This window comes from Perca flavescens, chromosome 1 (genome assembly GCF_004354835.1).
Source record: "Perca flavescens isolate YP-PL-M2 chromosome 1, PFLA_1.0, whole genome shotgun sequence".
NCBI lineage: Eukaryota > Metazoa > Chordata > Actinopteri > Perciformes > Percidae > Perca > Perca flavescens.
Window position 1 is genome coordinate 5938733 of NC_041331.1, and position 20943 is coordinate 5959675.

The 20943-nt window shown below is 41.6% G+C and overlaps 2 protein-coding genes across 2 annotated transcripts; one reads left to right on the forward strand and one right to left on the reverse strand.

Moving 5' to 3' along the window:
• The first annotated feature begins 404 nt into the window (after positions 1 to 404).
• LOC114568074 (low choriolytic enzyme) lies at positions 405 to 6687 on the forward strand. Its single transcript, XM_028597484.1, has 9 exons — positions 405 to 937; positions 1038 to 1125; positions 1684 to 1747; positions 1837 to 1992; positions 5351 to 5471; positions 5558 to 5736; positions 6066 to 6147; positions 6293 to 6417; positions 6580 to 6687. Coding segments are annotated over exons 1-9 (870 nt in total). The 5' UTR covers positions 405 to 884; the 3' UTR covers positions 6582 to 6687.
• A 6642-nt stretch (positions 6688 to 13329) lies between these two features.
• On the reverse strand, positions 13330 to 20238 carry LOC114568945 (low choriolytic enzyme). Its single transcript, XM_028598669.1, has 9 exons — positions 20025 to 20238; positions 19785 to 19875; positions 19137 to 19200; positions 18886 to 19041; positions 15789 to 15909; positions 15524 to 15702; positions 13769 to 13850; positions 13539 to 13663; positions 13330 to 13415 (listed from the first exon to the last, which is right to left on the reverse strand). Coding segments are annotated over exons 2-9 (810 nt in total). The 5' UTR covers positions 19866 to 19875; positions 20025 to 20238; the 3' UTR covers positions 13330 to 13413.
• Between the last annotated feature and the right edge of the window lie 705 nt (positions 20239 to 20943).

Here is a 20943-nt window from a genome sequence, read left to right on the forward strand (position 1 = left end):
ATTCACCACTGCAGAGACTCATATTCACCAACGACAGCACACAAAACGGATATATATGCTACAAATACACATGGAACTGCTGCGTGATGATTATTACCGGAGCCTGGCTGAACACACTCACTCATCCCAGACGGCAGCTAGCAGCTAAGAGGGTAGGGGAATTTAAACAATGGTTAAGTTGCTAAATGCATCTTGTTGTCATTTTGCACAGACATTTTAATTGCATTTTGTGTCTGTTAAGAGGCACAAAGGCACTCTTTTGAACGTACACATGTTCCACCAAAACAAGTTCCTTCCCGAGGCTATTTTGCAGCGGAACTGTTGCTCCGTCTGGCGCTTAGTGCCGCCCAAGATGATTGTGATTGGTTTAAAGAAATGCCAATTTTTCTCCCATCCCGTAATGCTGTGTGCACTAGCCAGACCCTCCGCCGCAGCGCTGTAGAGGAAGGTCTGGCAAATCGAGACCAAGAGAACCCCAACCTGTAAACACCTGTTGCAGCACGGCTCAATTAGTCGTGGCTCCGCTGTGGCTCATGTAGAGATTCAGCATGTCACCTATTTCACCATTCGTAGGGTAGACAGCAATGACTTTTTGGCAGATGATCAGTTTTTGGCAAGTAGCCTGTAACCGGTGAACCACAATCATTGAACCTTGTAGTGATTCCGCAACACCTGCCCCCCCCCCTCCCCCAGACATGATACTGGATGCTGGCAACTCAATTTTCTACAAGTGTTCCCTTCCCACCCATAGAGTGTAGGCATACATCTTTCAAATGTGTGTCCGAACCATATGTGACTGATAAGCCTGTGAGTTTAGCTGATTCTTTAGCTTTCTCAGTACCCAGATAATCCATATTTGGGCTCAGTGACGCATTTGAACATGTATGAAAACCTGGAGTGAAACCTCGGCTGCACAAGTCCACAAAGAGGATCCAAGGTGAGTTCAAATGTCTGCAGCAGAATGCAGTGAAGAAGTGTGTGCTTTGTTTCAGTGTGTGAACCCTTATCTGAGGGGAAGCTGTGTCTGTGTCCTGCAGGTCTGCTAGGATGGCTCGCATGTCTGTTTTCAGATTCTCAGCTCTGGCTCTGCTGCTGCTGTCTGCCTGCTGTTGGGCCGACAATGAGGTAGGAGCGTCACAGGGCCCATCATGTCACAATGTAAATGTTAAACATGTTGCAACTGCATGATTTAAATCATTCAGATGAACTGAATTATTAACTTGGACTGTCAGTAACAACCAGGAAAGGACTCCTGTGTCACATGAAGCCATAGTTCTGTTAAATATGTTAAATTGAGCTTTTACCCACACCCTACTAATAAATGAAAGCTGGAAATGTGTCAAAGGCCAGCCCTTCGAGAAGACTGCTGTGCAGAGAAACACATCCTTCCTCTCCTTTGTTAGGTTCTATGATGCTAAACAGGTCTTTCATAATCTCTTTACACTTCTACAATCACACTTTAAGACAGTATTTGGATATTTGGCTTAAAAATGGTTCTCCTGTTGACTTTTAGCTTCAATTCAAGTCATTTTTTTCCATCTTTTTCTAACGTGTTTTTTTTTTTTCCCCCTCTAACTCCACGCTGACCCTGCAGGCAGGTATGTAATCTGTTCTAATGATCAGACCTGTTGTGCTGTGACTGCTGTATTTTTACACAAAGTGAAATGTTGTTGTCGTTGTTGCGCAGAGGATGACTCAGCGGAGCTTTCTGTCTCTGAACTTCTGGAGAGAGCCAACAGTAATCTGAGTGAGTGTGAGCTGCTGAAGCCATGACATTTCCTTGTTTTATCAGTAGCAGTTCAACATGTTTCTGAGTGTGTGTGTGATGTGTTTCAGTCCGTTCTGACAATGATCCCATCCTGACTGAAGGAGACATCGCTATCGGCAGCGAGGACGAGAGAAACGCCAACCCCTGCACCAGCCAAGACTGCAAGTGGTTAAAAAATGCTGACGGGAAGGTCTACGTTCCTTATTACATCGCCAACCACTACTGTAAATGTCACACACATCTCACACATGTGCTCTGTCCATATACAGCAGGCTTCCTCATTTAATGCAGCCTGTTGTAGCAACAACTTTGAAAAAAGGTTTGAGAGTGAGAACAAACATTCATTTGTTCATATACCAGAATCAAACAGACTGCGGCCTGTTTGCTGCTCACTGTTAAAGTAAAGTCATTCATAGCAGCAGGTAAGCCAAGGCAAGGCAAGGCAATTTTATTTGCATAGCACATTTCAGCAGCGGTGCGATTCAAAGTGCTTTATATAAAACAGTAAAACAGTTAAAAATTAATACAAATTAATACAAAATTAAAAATAGTTAATACAAACTTAAAAACAATTCATCTAAAACAGATTAAATACAGGAATAAAAGAATAAAATTCACAATACAGTGCAGTGAAAGAATTAAACAAAGGCAGTATCGAAAAGAAAGGTCTTCACCTTGATTTAAAAAAGGTGAGCGTAGGTGCTGATCTACAGTTTACCGAAAGTTTGTTCCAGATACGTGGAGCGTAGAAACTGAACGCTGCTTCCCCCTTTTTTGTTCTGATTCTGGGGATGGCAAGCAAAACCTGTCCCTGATGATCTTAGAGGCGTCTGCGGTTCATACTTCATAAGTAGATCCGAAAGGTAATTTGGCCCTAAACCATTTAGCGACTAATAAACCAGCAGAAGAATTTTGAAATCTATTCTTTGGGGCCAGGAAGCCAGTGTAAAGCCAGTGTAAAGACTTCAGAATGGGAGTGATGTTATCCGCTTTCCTTGTGTTTGGGAGGACTCGAGCAGCTGCGTTCTGAATCAACTGCAGCTGTCTGATTGATTTTTTAGGGAGACCTGTAAGGACGCCGTTACAGTACTCTAGTCTACTGAAGATAAAGGCGTGGACAAGCTTTTCCAAATCCTGTTGATACATAAGTACTTTTACTCTTGACATATTTTTAAGGTGGTAAATGGCTGACTTTGTTATTGTCTTAATGTGGCTGCTAAAATTCAGGTCAGAGTCCATAATCACAACAAGATTTCTGGCTTTGTCCGTTGTTTTTAACATTATTGTTTGAAGCTTGGCTCCGGATCTTAATGGTTCCTCTTTTGCTCCAAAAATGTTCACTTCAGTTTTTCCTTCATTCAATTTAAGAAAGTTGTGGCACATCCAATCATTACTTTGTTCAATGCACCTAGCCAGTTTTTGTATTGGACTGTAGTCTCCAGGCGACAGCGTTATGTAGATTTGTGTGTCATCAGCATAACTATGATAACTTATGTTACAGTTTTTCATTATCTGGGCAAGTGGAAGCATATAGATATTAATCAGGAGAGGCCCCAGGACACAGCCTTGGGGAACTCCACACGTCATATCTTTGTGCTCAGAAATATAATTACCTATGGACACAAAGTAGTTCCTATTCTTTAAATAGGATTGGAACCACTTTAGTACAGAGCCAGAGAGGCCAACCCAGTGTTCCAATCAATCCAAAAGTATGTTGTGGTCAACCGTATCGAATTGGCAGGTTCCCTGGAGTCATTAATCCATCAACATTTGTTTATATAGCCCTTTACAGCAACCAGCAGGAATCAGAAAAGGTTACATAAAAGCAGGAGAAAGAAAGGAAAATGTCACAGCACTACTATGTATTAAAAGCCATTCTAAATAAATATGTTTTGAGGTTAGGTTTAAAAAGAGCAAGGTCTGTAATTCAATCAGGAGAGACTTCGTTTGCAGATATGCAAAAATATAGGAGCTCAGTTCTCCAAATCAGAGGACAGGCAGAGGGAATCAACGAGTTCTAGGAAAGGGTTCCACATCTCTCGAAATGCTGAGATAGAGCCTTTCAAAGAAGATCTAAGCTTCTCCAGCTTCAATTCAATTCAGTTTTATTTATAGTATCATATCATAACGAGTTATCGCGAGACACTTTACAGATAACATTCAATAAAATAAAATTACAGATAATTTCAAAAGCCCCAACAATTACAGTAATTCCCTCAAGAGCAAGCATTAGCAGTGGCTATTGCAATAGTGGCGAGGAAAAACTCCCTTTTAGGAAGAAACCTCGGCAGACCCAGACTCTTGATAGGCGGTGTCTGACGGGGGTGTGATGAACAGTGGCTTCAAATTGTCATGTGTAAGGGGGGCGGGAAAGCTTCCAGTTGAGCAGGATCAGTCTCCAAGCTAACAGAGACGCAAATGCCAGGGCCCGTCATGAGAAATGCCAAAAATGGCTGATAACAGGTTAGGGGGGATAATGTGCCCATAGGCTCTGCTCATAGTATCAAAAATGCTCATCCAAAAAGATGTTAGTTTGGGGCAAGACAACGCCAGTGGATATATGAGGACTATTACTAAAACAACTTTTGAACGTACACGTTCCACCGAAAGAAGTTCCTTCCGAGCCTATTTTGCAGCGGCACCGCTGCTTTTCTTAGTCACGATTGAGATTGGTTTAAAGAAATGCCAATAAACCAGAAAACATCCTCCCATCCCCAAATGCTATGTGGAGTAGCCAGACCCTTCTCCAGCGCGCTTTGGAGGATGGTCTGGCAAAGCGAGAATAGCTAACAGTCAAATCCAACATAGTAAGGATTCGAAAAGGTAACGAATTAGAAACCGCTGAGTCACTCAAGGTGTTTTCACTCATCAGTCATTTGTTTCTTCCTCTGCAGCAACAAAACATGTTACATGAGTCGAACTGGACTCAATAGGGCTGACACTGCACTCCATTTTAAGAGCCCCTCTTATGCTTTTTTGGATTTTTATGTCTTTTAGTGTATAGTTTTTTTGTGTATGTAATTGATTTATGAAGTTAAAAAAAAGTTTCACTCCTAATGGATCTTTCTTCTCTCAACTGCCTGAAACGCCTCGCCCACATTCCTGTTTCCATTCCTAAATTAGTGATGGCACTGATTGAGAAAGCCAGCCCCATTTTTCATCTGTACTGCCCATAGGTGCTCCCTAAACGAGCACAGCCCATCCAGTGACTCGTTTGAATTTTGTTGACCAATCACAACAGGGTAGGCCAGCTGACCAATCAGAGCAGACTGGGCTTTTCAGGAAGGAGGCCAAGAGCTCAGAGGGTTTCAGGCAGAGGAGCTGCAGCAATGGGCAGTATGAGAAACATTATGTTTTTTATACATCAAAGTATATAAACCTATTCCACTAGACACCGAGAATATAAATATGATGCTGAAACACTAAATATTATGAGCTATGGGATGGTGATAAGCTAAATGTTGTGTGCTATGGGATGCTAAGAAGCTAAATGCTGTGTCCTGTGGAATAATAAGCATATATATATATATATATATATATGGATGTTAAGAAGCTAAAAGCTGTGTGCTGTGGTCCTGGCAGCCGATCGGGAGAAGGCCATCATCATCCGTGGACTGGAGTCCTTCTCTTCCTTCTCCTGCATCTTCTTCAGGCCCACCCAAAGCGGCGACCACGAATGGCTGAGCATTGAGTCCAATAATGGGTAAGAAAGTGATGTTATAGAAGACTTTGAGTTGAAAGCTTTGCTCACACTTGAGTGTTCTTCAACTCCTCTGCGCTCCTGTCCAGCTGCTCCTCCTTCGTTGGCCGTCGTGGTGGGAAGCAGGTGGTGTCTCTGGCCCGGAGTGGATGCCTTTACCATGGCACGGTGCAGCACGAGCTGCTCCACGCTCTGGGCTTCAACCATGAACAGACCCGCTCTGACAGGGACAACCACATCAGGGTCATGCTGCAAAATGTTAAGGCCGGTAAGGGAGCTGGTTATTATTCAGATTGTTAGAGAGGAAACCCAATAAACTGCAGACACGTACAATCACATAAGACACACTCATATGATTTGTTTCCACCAAAAACATTCAGGCCTAATTTTATTAGGCCTGTTATCCATTTCATGGATTAACCTTTTTGAAGTATTAGTACTTTTACTTGAGTACAATATTTTAGTACTTTTTCAACCTCAGCTGGTGCCTCCTAATGGACCAAAAAAGCCTGAATATCACACTGCCAGGGGAAACACCACGTTTTAGCAAATCTTAACTTTCTTTTTTTTTTTTTTTTTTTTTTTTTTTTTTTTTAGGAAAGGAGCACAACTTTAGAAAGGTTGCCACCCTGAACCAGGGCACTCCCTACGATTACAACTCTGTCATGCAGTACCGCAAGTAAGAACAGCTGGCTTCACTTCTGCCCTGCTGTGTGTGTGTGTGTGTGTGTGTGTGTGTGTGTGTGTGTGTGTGTGTGTGTGTGTGTGTGTGTGTGTGTGGGATGAGCTGTGCTCTCTTCTAACTGCTGCGTGTCATCTTTCAGGAACGCCTTCTCCAAGAACAACCAGCCCACCATGGTCCCCATCCCCGACCCCAACGTGTCCTTTGGCAACGCCAAGGAGATGAGTCACAATGACAAAGTCAGGCTCAACACTCTCTACAAGTGCTGTAAGTGTTAACATGAGCACATTATAAAAAAGAAACATATATATATATATATATATATATATATATATATATATATATATATATATATATATATATATACACACATATGTATTCAACATTGAGTTTGGACCTAATCCCCCTCTGTGCTGTTGACTGTTACAGAAGAAGTGTTTTCAGATGTGCTGACAGACGATCAGAGGCTCCCTGACCAACAGAAGCTGCAGCCCTGAACTCATCAGCACAACAGCCAATGATCATTCTATAAAGTTTTTTTCACTGCAACACAGTACTCTCTTTGCGTTCTTTCATCACATCCTTGTTTGGTTTCTCAAAGGTTAAAGGCATGGTGGGTGGTGATGAAAAGCTAGTGATATTTGACAGTAGCATCTACTGGGGGCTCCATCTAAAGGGTGGACGAGACATTTCTTACAAACAAAAAATGCACCCCCCCAAAAAAACCTGTCCAACAGAAAGAAGTCAACCACAGCAGCAGTGACAACTTTTGCTGAGTTTCAAGTACACTTGCAGTAACTCCGGCAGCAACGCCACATACTGAGCTCAGGCTCGTACATGGGAGGGGTAGAGTACACGCAGTGGGGTAGGCATTTCATTGTCATTTGTTCTTTCCAAGTTGACCGCTTACTTTTGGGGTTTAAAGACCTGTATTGTTCCTCTGTATTTTATATTCTAGGAGACAACAGTCAGGATACAACTCAACAACTTTTATTCATTCTTCTTCTACCTACATACCGGCATATCCTTGTCAGTAGAGCACCACTATAGAGCACCACCAGATGGCCATAACCAGCCTTTACATCTTAGATGAAATGTTAAACTGTGAAAACTAAGGAAAACATTATACTTTACTTTTTTACATTTTCTTCTAGTCAACTAAATCTGAACATGGCTTTTTAAGACAGTTTTACTTTTCAACCAGGAAATTATGAATTTTCTTTTACCATAAGTTCATAAATTCACATGTTTCTCGTCCTGTTTAATGTATGGGCGTGTTCAGTGTATTAAAGGTCCAGTCTTTCAGGAGCCTTAGACAGCCTTCCTGACCTAGTCAATCTCATGTCACTCAGTGCCAGATGCACTGGCACTGGTAACGGTACCTCCCTCAGGTGTGAGCAGTTGCGCCGCAGCCGACCGCCGTCTGGGGTCTCCACTTCAAAGTGAACGTTGAGTGGAAGCTGGACCCACAACTGTCCCTTTTGTGCATACGGGTGCGATCCACACCTGTTGTCCAGTATGAACAGAGGGCAGGTTTTGAGTATTTTTGCCTCAGTTTGTATGTATGTTGCTGTTGCAGTTTAAGTGCTGTGTCTTTTTCTCTGAAGGTCTCCAGGTCAGGTCACTGCGGTTGTAACTGGCGTGGCGACACTGGAACTGGTGTTCTGATTCTCCTCCCCATCAATAGTTGTGCTGGAGAGCTCCCATGAGCCAATGGGGTGGCCCATGTAGGCCAACAGAACTTTGTGGAAATCTGCCTCTTTTTCTAAGAGAGACTTTACAGTCCTGACGGCCCATTCAGCCTCACCATTGCTGCAGGGATATCAGGGGCTGCTTGTCACGTGCTTGAAGTCATAATCTCGCACAGAGCCAATTCATGGTAGGAGAATTGTGGGCCGTTGTCCGTGACAAGCACTTCTGGACATCCGTACCTAGCGAATGCAGCTTTAAACCTTGCGATTGTCTGTTTTGATGATTTACTTCCTGTTAAGGTGATTGATTTTACCCAGATCTGCTCTGATGCCTTGTGAGTTGATGACATGGCCCAGAAAACAGATTTCAGTCAGGGCAAACTGGCATTTCTCATTCAGAGTGAGCCCTGCCTATCTGAATTTCTGTAGTACTCTGTGCAGTCTGTCGTCGTGTTCTGACCGGTCTCTTTCTATGACAAGGACATCATCAGCATGACACAGAACTCCATCTATGCCGTCAATGAGCTGTGAGATCCTTTTCTGAAAATGCTCTGGAGCAGATGAGATCCCAAAAGGGAGCCTCTTGAAGTAGTAGCGGCCTTCTGGTGTGATGAAGGTGGTCAAGAGCAATGAGTCTTTATGGAGCGATACCTGCTAAGCCTGATGTTCCGTCAAGTCTTGTGAAGACTTTGGCTCCTTCTAACTTTGCCAGTGTCTCATCCACTGCAGGCAAAATATGCCTATAATATATATAATATATGATATATATTATAATATATATATATATATATATATATATATATATATATATATATATATATATATATATATATAAACTAATTATATCAACTAATAAGTTATGATATAATGGATTAAGCTAACAGAGTAGTTCTACACTGTTGCTACTTTTACTTAAAGGGGTGATAGAATGATTATCTAGGGTATTTCACACTGTTCCTTAAGGTCTCCTAATGTAACATTAGTTGGGCTGAAAATGGCCTGGTTGATATTTCATTGGCCCTTATGCATCCCTGGGTTTTGGCCCTATTTGTAACAAGAGCTTTTCTTCCAAATATTGGTACGTTTGGTAGTCCAGTCACCCAGAAAGGAGTGAGTTTGCGCGGGTATTGAGCACCACGGGCTGCCAGCCGTGACGGAGCTCAATCGAGCTCACAGCAGGCCGGGGTCTGTGAAGGAGGACAGGCAGGGCAGCGATGTAGCAACCCAGGAGAACCGGCCGCTGAACTCACTGGACAAAATTTGCAATTAGCCATTCATTTCCGTAAAATGGCCCATAGTTGAGCTTTACATAGTTGATTTCTCGCATAAAAACGTTTCAGAAGTGAATTTTGTAATGGAATAGCAGAGATCTGCGCGACCTAGATTCAGAAGACTATCTGATCTCAGGTCAGTTCTGTAGCCTATGTAAATGTTTGGGCGTGACCGTTCTCTTAATACATCCATGGGCGGGACAAAGGTACAGGTCCTGAGATGCTGACGTCAACTTCTAACTTTGTTGAGATTCGCCCGTTTTCAGCGGCAGTTTCAAAATACGAGATTTTCATAGTAAAGGGGTGTCAATGGGATTTTGAGATTCTATGTATGTCCTATTTACCCACGAACTGGCGTTATTCAACTATGACAAGGTAAAATCGGTTTTGCATTCTATCACTCCTTTAAGTACATGATCTGAGTACTTCTTCCTCCACTGTCACTATCATGAGATTTCATTATTTCCAGCTACATTTGACACATTGTATATATAATCATAAACAAGTCCAATAAATACAAAATATATTGAAAATATATAGAATACAATAAAAAATCTAATTAGTGCAAAAGTGACAATTCTTGTCAAGTAAAAAGAGCAGTGAATCTTCTTTGTGTTGCGTGTGTGACAAGATAATGCTACAGTATATCAGATGTGTCAGACACATTCATTAGAACATACTATTGTCTCCTATTCCCTATTAGTTATTGATTAGCTAGATTTTTTTCAGCTATCCTAGCAATGGAGCTCTTCAGATAGTAAATGTCAGTCTGTTGATCGGTCCACAGATTTTTAGGTCCAGACTGAAATATGTCGTTACTATCAAAAATATGGTTAAAAAATTCATGATCTCCAGACGATGAACCTCAACCTGCTGACTGGTGATGAATTTTATCTTCCAGTGCCACCAGCAGGGTTGACATTTGTGGTTTAAAGTGAAAGGTCTCAACAACTATGAGATGGATTGCCAGGAAAGTTGATACAGACATTTATGTTCTCCTGAAATGTAATCACCTAGGTCAGGGATCTTAAACAGCAGGTCCGGGACCCCTAGGGGGTCAATGCAGAGGGACCTCCAAATTATTGTTAATTGTTGAAAGTTTTTTCAAATCCCCACTGATGATATGCTTACTGGCCTGTAGGTAAGGTAGTCACTAAGATAGCCATCCAGAGATACAGTTATTCTAAGGATTCCCTGTGCCACATGTATGTTTTAACAATAAAACATGATTTATTAAAACAATCCAATTAGTATTATCCACAAAAAAGTATGTATAAAGGCTTTAGGCTGCCCTACATGTTATTGTAGGCCCAGTTTAATATGTAACTTAATTTTATAGAACATATGTAGTAGGGGCTCCCTGCTCTCTCAGTTAAGGGGTCCTTGGATTAAAAAACGTTGAAGACCCCTGACCTAGGTGATAACCTGACTTCTCATCTAGCACCATCATCAAGTCAAATGTTTTATGTGTCCAAATAACAGCAGAGATGGCCTTTGTGTTAAGCTGCTTACACATATGGCCGACGGCTGACCGTTGACCAAAAAGCCAGTCGAAATGATCAGTCTTCCCGTGTTGGTCAAAAAAGTGCCACAGAATACACCAAAAAGACGAGACGTAATACATCTCTATAACAGCAGACGGCGCTTATCTGTATTGTTGCCCAAGAAATGAAAACCGGCAGCTGATTGGACGAACGCATCACATGGGTTTGTTTTCTCCGGAAATTCAAAGCTAGACTGTCATGGCGGCTGTTCAGAATACAATCTCATATTGTACTAAAATAGTTCACTGAAATGTGTTTCTGAAAACATTTTAAGCGAGAAATAGGCCATGCAGTTGCTGAATCTGTCTTCATTTCAGCTCAACAAAGGTCAGTTTAAAAGATTTTCGTCAGATTTTGAGAGACTCTAGTCACCTCATTCCGCTCGCCATTTCCAGGTGAGTCCCGACTGTCCTGCCGTCGACTTAACTTGTCAGGTCGGCCAAAATGAACGCCAACAGCCCCCCAGACTGACGACGGAGCGGGACACACTGAACAGATTTGAGTCACTGACCTCGCCAGACTGTCCAACGGCCGATAATCTCCTTGGTGTGTCAGCACCTTTAACTGTCAAATTGCCTGGCGAATGTTAGCATGCTAGCACACTAAACTAAGATGGGGAACTTTGGTTCAACATTATACCTGTAACATCAGCATGTTGTCATTGTGAGCATGTTAGCATGCTGATGTTAGCATTTACGGCTGTGCCTGATACAGCCTCACAGCGCTGCTTGCATGTGTAGACTCTCAGTCTTGGCACATTTTAAAGCTGTATAAAGTTGTAACTACACAGACAGACAGTGTGTGTGTGTGTGTGTGTGTGTGTGTGTGTGTGTGTGTGTGTATGTGTGTGTGTTGCTTTTCTTTAATTATCATGAATAAATCATTTTGACCATCCGTCAATGTCTGCATTGACATTGTGTGTCTAAAGAGGCTTTTGTGGACCACCTATTTTGTATTCATGCCCTGCAGACAAAAATCTTATGCAACCTAATGTTATGTTTCCTAAGATCTGCAGGTTACATACTGGTACACCACATCCTTCCTTCCTTCCAAATCTTGTCTTTACTACCATGTCTTTGGCATTTAGGCCTCTATTCTCAAAACTTAAAGGGTAATTTCAGTTTTTTTTAACATGTATTGGTGTCTGAGTGAATAATGTGAACAAAAATCTTTGAAATCAGTCCAGTATTAAGCGGGAATGTTGTATGAATTTTTGGGAAATTGGGTTGTGAATTGAATAACTCTGACCAGTCTGGCAATCTTGAACTTTCTGCATTATAGAAATGCATAGTTAATTTACCTTTCTGACTTCAGGTACTGATAATCCTATAAGTAATATACTGACATTGTTTTGGTCTTAAAGTACCAAAAGTAAAAGGACTCATCATGCAGAATGGCCCTTTTTAGAATAACATATATTATTGGATTATAATTATTGATGCATTAATGAGTAAACATCATCACATGGGGCTTCAACTACTCCATATACTGCTGGGTAGCTTAATCCATTATATCATAACTTATTAGTTGATTTTTATTTTGTTTGAATCTTATTCTGCAAAATAACTCATAATTTATGTGATCAAATAAATGTGGTAGAGTAAAAAGTACAAAACCTTCCAAATTGAAGTGGAGTAGAATTATAAACTTGCACAAATGGAATTACTTAAGTAAATTACACGTCCCTTAAACTTAAAGGTCCCATGACATGGTGCTCTTTGGATGCTTTTATATAGACCTTAGTGGTCCCCTAATACTGTATCTGAAGTCTCTTTCCTGAAATTCATCTTTGGTGCAGAACAACAGCCACTAGAGCCAGTCCCACAATGAGCTTTCCTTAGTATGTGCCATTTCTGTGTCTGAAGCTATTGAGGAGGAGAGTGGGAGGGGCAAGGTGGAGGTTGGGGGTGTGGCCTTGACCAACTGCCACTTTTCTCGTTTGAAAGCCATGATGTCTCTCTCTCATGGGTTGGCCAAATTCTCTGGGCGGGCAAAGCAGAGAAAGGGGAGGTAACCTTGCTCCTTATGACATCATAAGGAGCAGATTCCAAAACGGCTCATCTGAGCTTTCCTTTTCTCAAAGGCAGAGCAGGATACCCAGGGCTCGGTTTACACCTATTGCCATTTCTAGCCACTGGGGGACCATAGACAGGCTGGGGGAACTTATATTAATGTTAAAAAACCTCATAAAGTGAAAGTTTCATGCCATGGGACCTTTAAGTAAATGTAATTTTGTCATTAAAGCCTAATGGCATCATTCCACTTTATAACATACCAGGTAAGGAAACAACTGCTTGTTATGAATAAATAAATACATTATTGAATGAATGAATATGGGTTGGTAACGGTTTCCAATGTACACTTTTTTATATATTGTTTGATATGGTCTTTAAACCCCAACAGGAAGCAGTCCACTTGGAAAGAACCAATGACCAATGAAATGCCTCCTTACCCTGCTGCGTGTACTCTACACCTCCCGTGTACTAACCGGGGCTCCGAGGGCAGGGGTAAGGATTAGATGGAGCCCCGAGGAGATGCTACTTTCAAATTTCACTAGCTTTTCATCACCACCCACCCTGCCTTTAACCTTTCAGAAATCAAACAAGGATGTGATGAAAGAATGCAAAGAGAGTACTGTGTTGCAGTTAGAAAAACTTTATAGAATGATTATTGGCTGTTGTGCTGATGAGTTCAAGGCTGCAGCTTCTGTTGGTCAGGGAGCCTCTGATCGTCTGTCAGCACATCTGAAAACGCTTCTTCTGTAACAGTGACACAGCACAGAGGGGGATTAGCTCCAAACTCAATGCTGAATACACGTGTATATGTATATATATATATATATATATGTATATTATTTTTATAATGTGCTCATGTGGACTCACAGCACTTGTAGAGAGTGTTGAGCCTGGCTTTGTCGTTGCGACTCATCTCCTTGGCGTTGCCAAAGGAAACGTTGGCGTTGGGGATGGGGACCATGGTGGGCTGGTTGTTCTTGGAGAAGGCGGTCCTGCAAGAGGACACAGAGCAGTTAGACTGGAGCACCACACACACACACACACACACACACACAACACACACACAGCAGGGCAGAAGTGAAGTCAGCTTTTCTTACTTGTGGTACTGCATGACAGAGTTGTAATCGTAGGGAGTGCCCTGGTTCAGGGTGGCAATCTTTCTAAAGTTGTGCTCCATTCCTAAAAAAATAAAATAAAATAAAGTTTTTTATAGCTTATTTATATTTTTTCAGAAAATAATGTTTGTTTTTCTTACATGTGTGAAATCAATATACAAACATAGATTTAAAGTTCCCATGGCATGAAAAATTCACTTTATGAGGTTTTTTAACATTAAAATGAGTTCCAAAAATACAATAGATAAAATAAAATAGAATAAAGTTAAGATTTAGAATAAAGTTAAGATTTGCTAAAACGTGGCGTTTCCCCTGGCAGTTTAAAGTTCAGGCTCTTTTTGTCCACTAGGAGGCACCAGGGACCCACGATTGACTGAATTAGCATTACGGGGAGGTGATATACTCGGTATGAATGCTTTTCTCAACAAGAAAATCATTCATTTACAGTAAGAGAGTACGTTACAGATGCGTTGTTGCATTTGAAGCGTTGCATATACAGTAACTAAAATGGGTATCACTGTCACTGTGTTATGAGCCAAAGCATTAAGAGATTGTTGTAGCAATCAACGTAATAATAACTTAGATTAATATAGCGCATTTCATGAAACCCATGGACGCTTTACACAAGTACAGGGAGACAAGGGAAAAGAAAATAGTAAGCCAACTCAAATACGAACTAAAAGGAATAAAACATCCGTGCTAAATGGAAGGGGGACGTAATTTAATGTTGGCTACTGTCTTACAACCACATTGTGTATTGTAAGTTATTTTATGAATGAAATAGACATATTACATAACTACGTTTTTGGTGGGTTTTGAATCATTTACAATCCTGTAATTGTTTCCATCTGATGAAAGCCTGACCGTGTGTGACTCGCGTTATCGCCCGTTGTTTTTCACTTTCTGTTTTAGCTTTTAGTTGTACTTCGTTTAATTTCCTTCTTTTCTGTAATGGTCCTGCCCCAGTATCAGCCATAACTACAACAGATAACTTCTCAAATAAAATTAAAATACAATTAGGCCTATATAAAGATATCTGCTTCCTTTAACCTGGCTCAACTGGCTGGATACGCTAACAGGCTTTTCCTGTGTTACACAGAAATCTGTGACCCGTCAGAATATGTGCTCTGTAGCGCCATCTAGCTGCCGTAAATCATTCTGTGACTTTGCAGGAAAAATCAGACCCGGGTAGATGCCTTACTAAAAACTATATAAAAATAGTGTTCTTTTCACTGTTAAAAAGTTACTTAAAGTCACTTTAAATGTGAATATTTTCTAGTTTCTTCACTCCTCTGTGAAAGTACACTGAACATCTTTGAGTTGTGGACAAAGCAAGACATTTGAGGACATCATCTTTGGCTTTTGAAAACACTGATCGACATTTTTTCACCATTTGCTAAATCGAAAGATTAATTTGACAATGATAATAAGTATTAGTTGCAGCCCTCTTTGAGATATGAAAGTGCCATTTGCAGTTAGCCTCCCTTTAAGAGTGGCAGCATGTGGTTCATGAGAATAAGAACAAAAGCAGAACTGTGAGGTCTATGAGGTTGTATTTTCAGTGTATTTGTTTACAAGGTTTATCCATGAAATGGATAACAGGCCTAATAAAATAAAATTAGGCCTGCATATTTTCGGTGGAAACAAATCATATGAGTGTTTTTTATGTGATTCTACTTGTCTGCAGTTTACTGGGTTTCCTCTGAAACTAGTCTGAATAATAACCAGCTCCCTTACCAGACTGAACGTTTTGCAGCAAGACTTTGATGTGGTTGTCCCTGTCAGAGCGGGTCTGTTCATGGTTGAAGCCCAGAGCGTGGAGCAGCTCGTGCTGCACCGTGCCATGGTAAAGGCATCCCCTCCGGGCCAGAGACACCACCTGCTTCCCACCACGACGGCCAACGAAGGAGTAGCAGCTGGACAGGAGCACAGAGGAGTTGAAGAACACTCAAGTGTGAGCAAAGCTTTCAACTCAAAGTCTTCTATAACATCACTTTCTTACCCATTCTGGGACTCGATACTCAGCCAGTCGCGGTCGCTGCTTCTGCTTGGCCTGAAGCGGATGCAGGAGAAGGAAGAGAAGGACTCCAGTCCACGGGTGATGATAGCCTTCTCCCGGTCAGCTGACGGGACCACAGCACACAGCATTTAGCTTCTTAGCATCCAACAGCACACAATATTTAGCTTCTTAACATTACACATCACACAGCATTTAGCTTCTTACCATCCGACAGCACACACCATTTAGCTTCTTAGCATCCCACAGAACTCAAACAAGCACCATACTGACCCTAATGTTTGACAACTTTTATTTTCTGGAAATTACATTGGAAAAAGACAATCTCATTATTATTCAAAACAGCAGATTCCATTTAAAGAGCCGCTATTATACTCCTTTTTAGCATTATATTTGTATTCTTTGGGTCTACTGGAATAGGTTTATTTGCTTTGATGTATAAAAAACATAATGTTTCTCATACTGCCCATTGCTGCAGCTCCTCTGCCTGAAACCCTCTGAGCTCTTGGCCTCCTTCCTGAAAAGCCCAGTCTACTCTGATTGGTCAGCTGGCCTACTCTGTTGTCATTAGACTTGGCAAACTCGATTCCTTTTAAGGATTTGGGTTATTCTGAGTCACTCACTAACCTGATCCGGGTTGTGCAAGTCACTTGATTCAGTATTGCTAAATCGCCAAGGAATTCAGTCCTACTCGCTCGTCTGCTACAGATCCACTCATGACAACGTAGCCGGCTGATTCGACTGGCTGACTGACTCTCTCAAGGACTCATGAGTGCCATGGTCTGTGAGCTTGCAATGTTTCGGACTATCTGCTCGACCTAATTGCATTTGCTTTTAACCCTGACTCGAGGAGAGACTTCACTCGCTCTACAGATCCACTCATGACAACGTAGCCGGCTGATTCGTGCAACTGACTGACTCACTCATGAGTCCTCGAGTGAGTCCCATAGTCTGCGAGCTTGCAATGTTTCCGGCTGTGAGTCTGCGGGTCGGGAAGTTCCTATAACCTGTCTCGACAGTCTCTGCTCACTCAGTCGCTTGAGTTGACTTGTGGAGTTGTGGTTGCCTATGAAACTGTAAGTTATAAAGCTTTTGGCAGCTAAGATGGCTAGGCCTAGTAGCAGCTAATGTTGCAAGAGGTTTGTGTGTGGCGCTGTTATCATTTTAGATTGAATTGTAGTGGGACTCAACTGATCCGAGTTAATGATACTAGAAACTTGCGACTCATGAGTTAATTTAAAGACACAGATCCGAGTGAGTCATGACTCAAACAGGTTTAACCAAATTCAAACGAGTCACTCCACGGGCTGTGCTCGCTTAAGGAGAACAGGTGAAAAACGGGGCTGGCTTTCTCAATCTGGGTTCATCATCATATCACTAATTTAGGAATGGAAACAGGAATGTGGGCGAGGCGTTTCAGGCAGTTGAGAAAAAGTGCTGTCTGTGAGAGAGAAAGATCCATTAGGAGTGAAACATTTTTTTTTTTACTCATACATTTACATTTATACATCAATTACATACACAAAAATACTATATAACACACTAAAAGACAGGAAAAATAATAAAAGCATAAGAGGGGCTCTTAAAATGGAGTGCAGTGTCAGCCCTAGTGAGTCCAGTTGGACTCATGTAACATGTTTTGTTGCTGTAGAGGAAATAAATGATGAGTGAAAGCACCATGAGTGACTCAGCGGTTTCTTTGCTTTTTTGAATCTTTGACTGTTAGCTATTCTCGCTTTGCCAGACCCTCCTCCAAAGCGTGCTGGAGGAGGGTCTGGCTACTCCACATACTGTAGCATTCGGTGATGGGAGGAAAACGTGCTCTGGTTTATTGCCATTTCTTTAAACCAATCACAATTGTCTTGGGCGGTGCTAAGTGCCGGAGAAAAGCCGCGGTGCCGCTGCAAAATAGGCTCGGAAGGAACTTATTTTGGTGAAACGTGTACGTTCAAAAGTTGTTTAGTCGTGCAACAGAAAACTCAGATTGGACAGATAGTCTAGCTAGCTGTCTGGATTTATCTTGCAGAGATCTGAGAAAAGGTTAACCATAGTCCTCATTAGTCCACCCGAGTGTAAAATGACAAAACAAAGGAAGCACAAGGCAACTGAGTGAAATCCGGCAGATTTTCCGGCGACAACGGAACAATCACGGAAGTGGAACGTCAAGGATATAGACTAACTGTTTGCTGACTGTTGGTTTGTTTGTACATCTGTCTTTTTAATTTGTAGTAATTTATGTCATGACTGAGCTTTTTCCAGCTTCGTCTTCTGGCTAAAATGAAGCCCTTCCTAAACCGGTGTGATCTAGAGGAGGCAAATCAGTTTTTATTTTGAGGCTGGATTGTTGAGATACTCTTTATGTTGGCCTCAATCAAACTTCCATCTGGCCCCTTCAACTTGTGCAAAATGCTGCTGCTCGCTTTTTAACAAATACCTCCAGGCGTGCACACATTAGCACCTTTCTTTACAATCTACATTGGCTCCCGGTGCATTTTAGAATCAATTTTATAATTTAAAAAAATATTTTGGAAGGCTATTAATGGCCTGGCCGCTGTGTATTTGGCCAAGATTTTAACCCTTAGTGAGCACAACAGGTCCTCGCGGTCATCGAAGCACTTAATTTTAGAAGTCCCACAGTCAAGGTATAAACTGTGGGCTGATCTGCCCCGAGACTTTGGAACAGGTTACCCCTTGACATTTGCACTATTACAGACCTAGCTCTTTTCAAACCTAACCTGAAAACATATTTATTTAGAATGGCTTTTAATAAATAGTAGCGCTGTGACATTTTCCTTTCTTCCTCCTGCTTTTATGTAACTGATTCTTGCTGGTTGCTGTAAAGGGCTATATAAACAAATGTTGATGGATTGATAACTCCAGGGAACCAGCCTGCTGCCATGAATGAATTTACTTTAACGGTGAGCAGCAAACAGGCCGCTGTCTGTTTGATTCTGGTATAAGAACAGTTTGTTCTCACTCTCAAACCTTTTTTTAAATGGTTGTTGCTACAACAGGCTGCATTAAATGAGGAAGCCTGCTGTATATGGACAGAGCACATGTGTGAGATGTGTGTGACACTTACAGAAGTGGTTGGTGATGTAATAAGGAACGTAGACCTTCCCGTCAGCATTTTTTCCCCACTTGCAGCCTCGGCTGGTGCAGGGGTCGGCGTTTCTCTCGTCCTCGCTGCCGATGGCGATGTCTCCTCCAGTCAGGATGGGATCATCGTCAGAACGGACTGAAACACATCACACACACACACACACTCAGAAACATGTTGACCTGCTGCTGAAAGAACAAGGAAATGTCATGGCTTCAGCAGCTCACACTCACTCAGATTACTGTTGGCTCTCTCCAGAAGTTCAGAGACAGAAAGCTCCGCTGAGTCATCCTCTGCACATCAACAACAACACCATTTCACTTTGTGTAAAAATACAGCAGTCACAGCACAACAGGTCTGATCATTAGAACAGATTACATACCTGCCTGCAGGTTCCGCGTGGGGTTAGAGGGGGAAAAAAACAAACAAGTTAGAAAAAGATGGAATGAAATGACTTGAATTGACAGCTAAAAGTTAACAGAAGAACCATTTTTAAGACAAATAACCAAATACTGTGTCTTAAAGTGTGATTGTAGAAGTGCAAAGAGATTATGAAAGACCTGTTTAGCATCATAGAACCTAACAGAGGAGAGGAAAGATGTGTTTCTCTGCACAGCAGTCTTCTCTAAGGGCTGGCCTGTGCCACAACTTTTCCAGGTTTCATTTATTAGTAGGGTGTGGATAAAAGCTCAATTTAACATATTTAACAGAACTTTGTGAATGTGGAGAAGATGATCGGCTTCATGTGACACAGGAGTTCTTTCCTGGTTGTTACGGACAGTCCAAGTTAATAATTCAGTTCATCTGAATGATATGAATCGTGCAGTTTCAACATGTTTAACATTTACATTGTGACATGATGGGCCCTGTGACGCTCCTACCTCATTGTCGGCCCAACAGCAGGCAGACAGCAGCAGCAGCAGAGCCAGAGCTGAGAATCTGAAAACAGACATGCGAGCCATCCTAGCAGACCTGCAGGACACAGACAGGAATCAGACACAGCTTCCACTCAGAGGAAAGATATAGTGTTTGAACCAAAAAATACAGACAGCTGAGGGTTCACACACTGAAACTAAGTGCACACTTCTTCACTGCATTCTGCTACAGACATTTGAACTCACCTTGGATCCTCTGTGTGGACTTGTGCAGCTGAGGTTTCACTCCAGGTTTTTATACATGTTCAAATGCGTCACTGAGCCCAAATATGGATTATCTGGGTACTGAGAAAGCTAAAGAATCAGCTAAACTCACAGGCTTATCAGTCACATATGGTTCGGACACATACATTTGAAAGATGTATGCCTACACTCTATGGGTGGGAAGGGAACACTTGTAGAAAATTGAGTTGCCAGCATCCAGTATCATGTCTGATATGAGAATGTCTGTAAATATTGCAGGCATTATTGTAAGATGCACTGTTTCCAAAAGCATCCAAAGTGGGGTGGGGGCATGACAAGGCTGTAAAAGAATTGTATATTGGGGTTAAGATGAAACTTTAACTAAGTTGCTGTAGATAGGGAATAAACCGGGAAGAAATATATCATTTTACATAGATGATATTTTTCTAATTGGATAATACTTCTAACCTCTTCAGTTTTCTTTTTTTTATTTATGACCAAAACAATGTCAGTATATTAGTTTTAGGATTATCAGTACCTGAAGTCAGAAAGGTAAATTAACTATGCATTTCTATACTGCAGAATGTTCAAGGTTGTCAGACCAGTCAGAGTTATTTAATGCACAACCCAATTTCCCAAAAGTTCATACAACTATTCTGCATTAGCAGTTCTGTTTTGGAAAAAGCGAATTTAAGAAAAGAAATGTGATCTAATTGTAATTGCAAATTGTATTCATTGGCACGGTTCAATGTTCAAGTCAAGTCAACTTTATTGTTAATTCTGACTGTATGTCATGTCATGGTGGGAAGTGAACGCTTGTCAGTTGTCAGCATCCAATGATATGTCTGATATGAGAATGTTCCACACCGTGGCAGAGTCTGTAAATATTGCAGGCATTATTGTAAGATGAACTGTTTCCCAA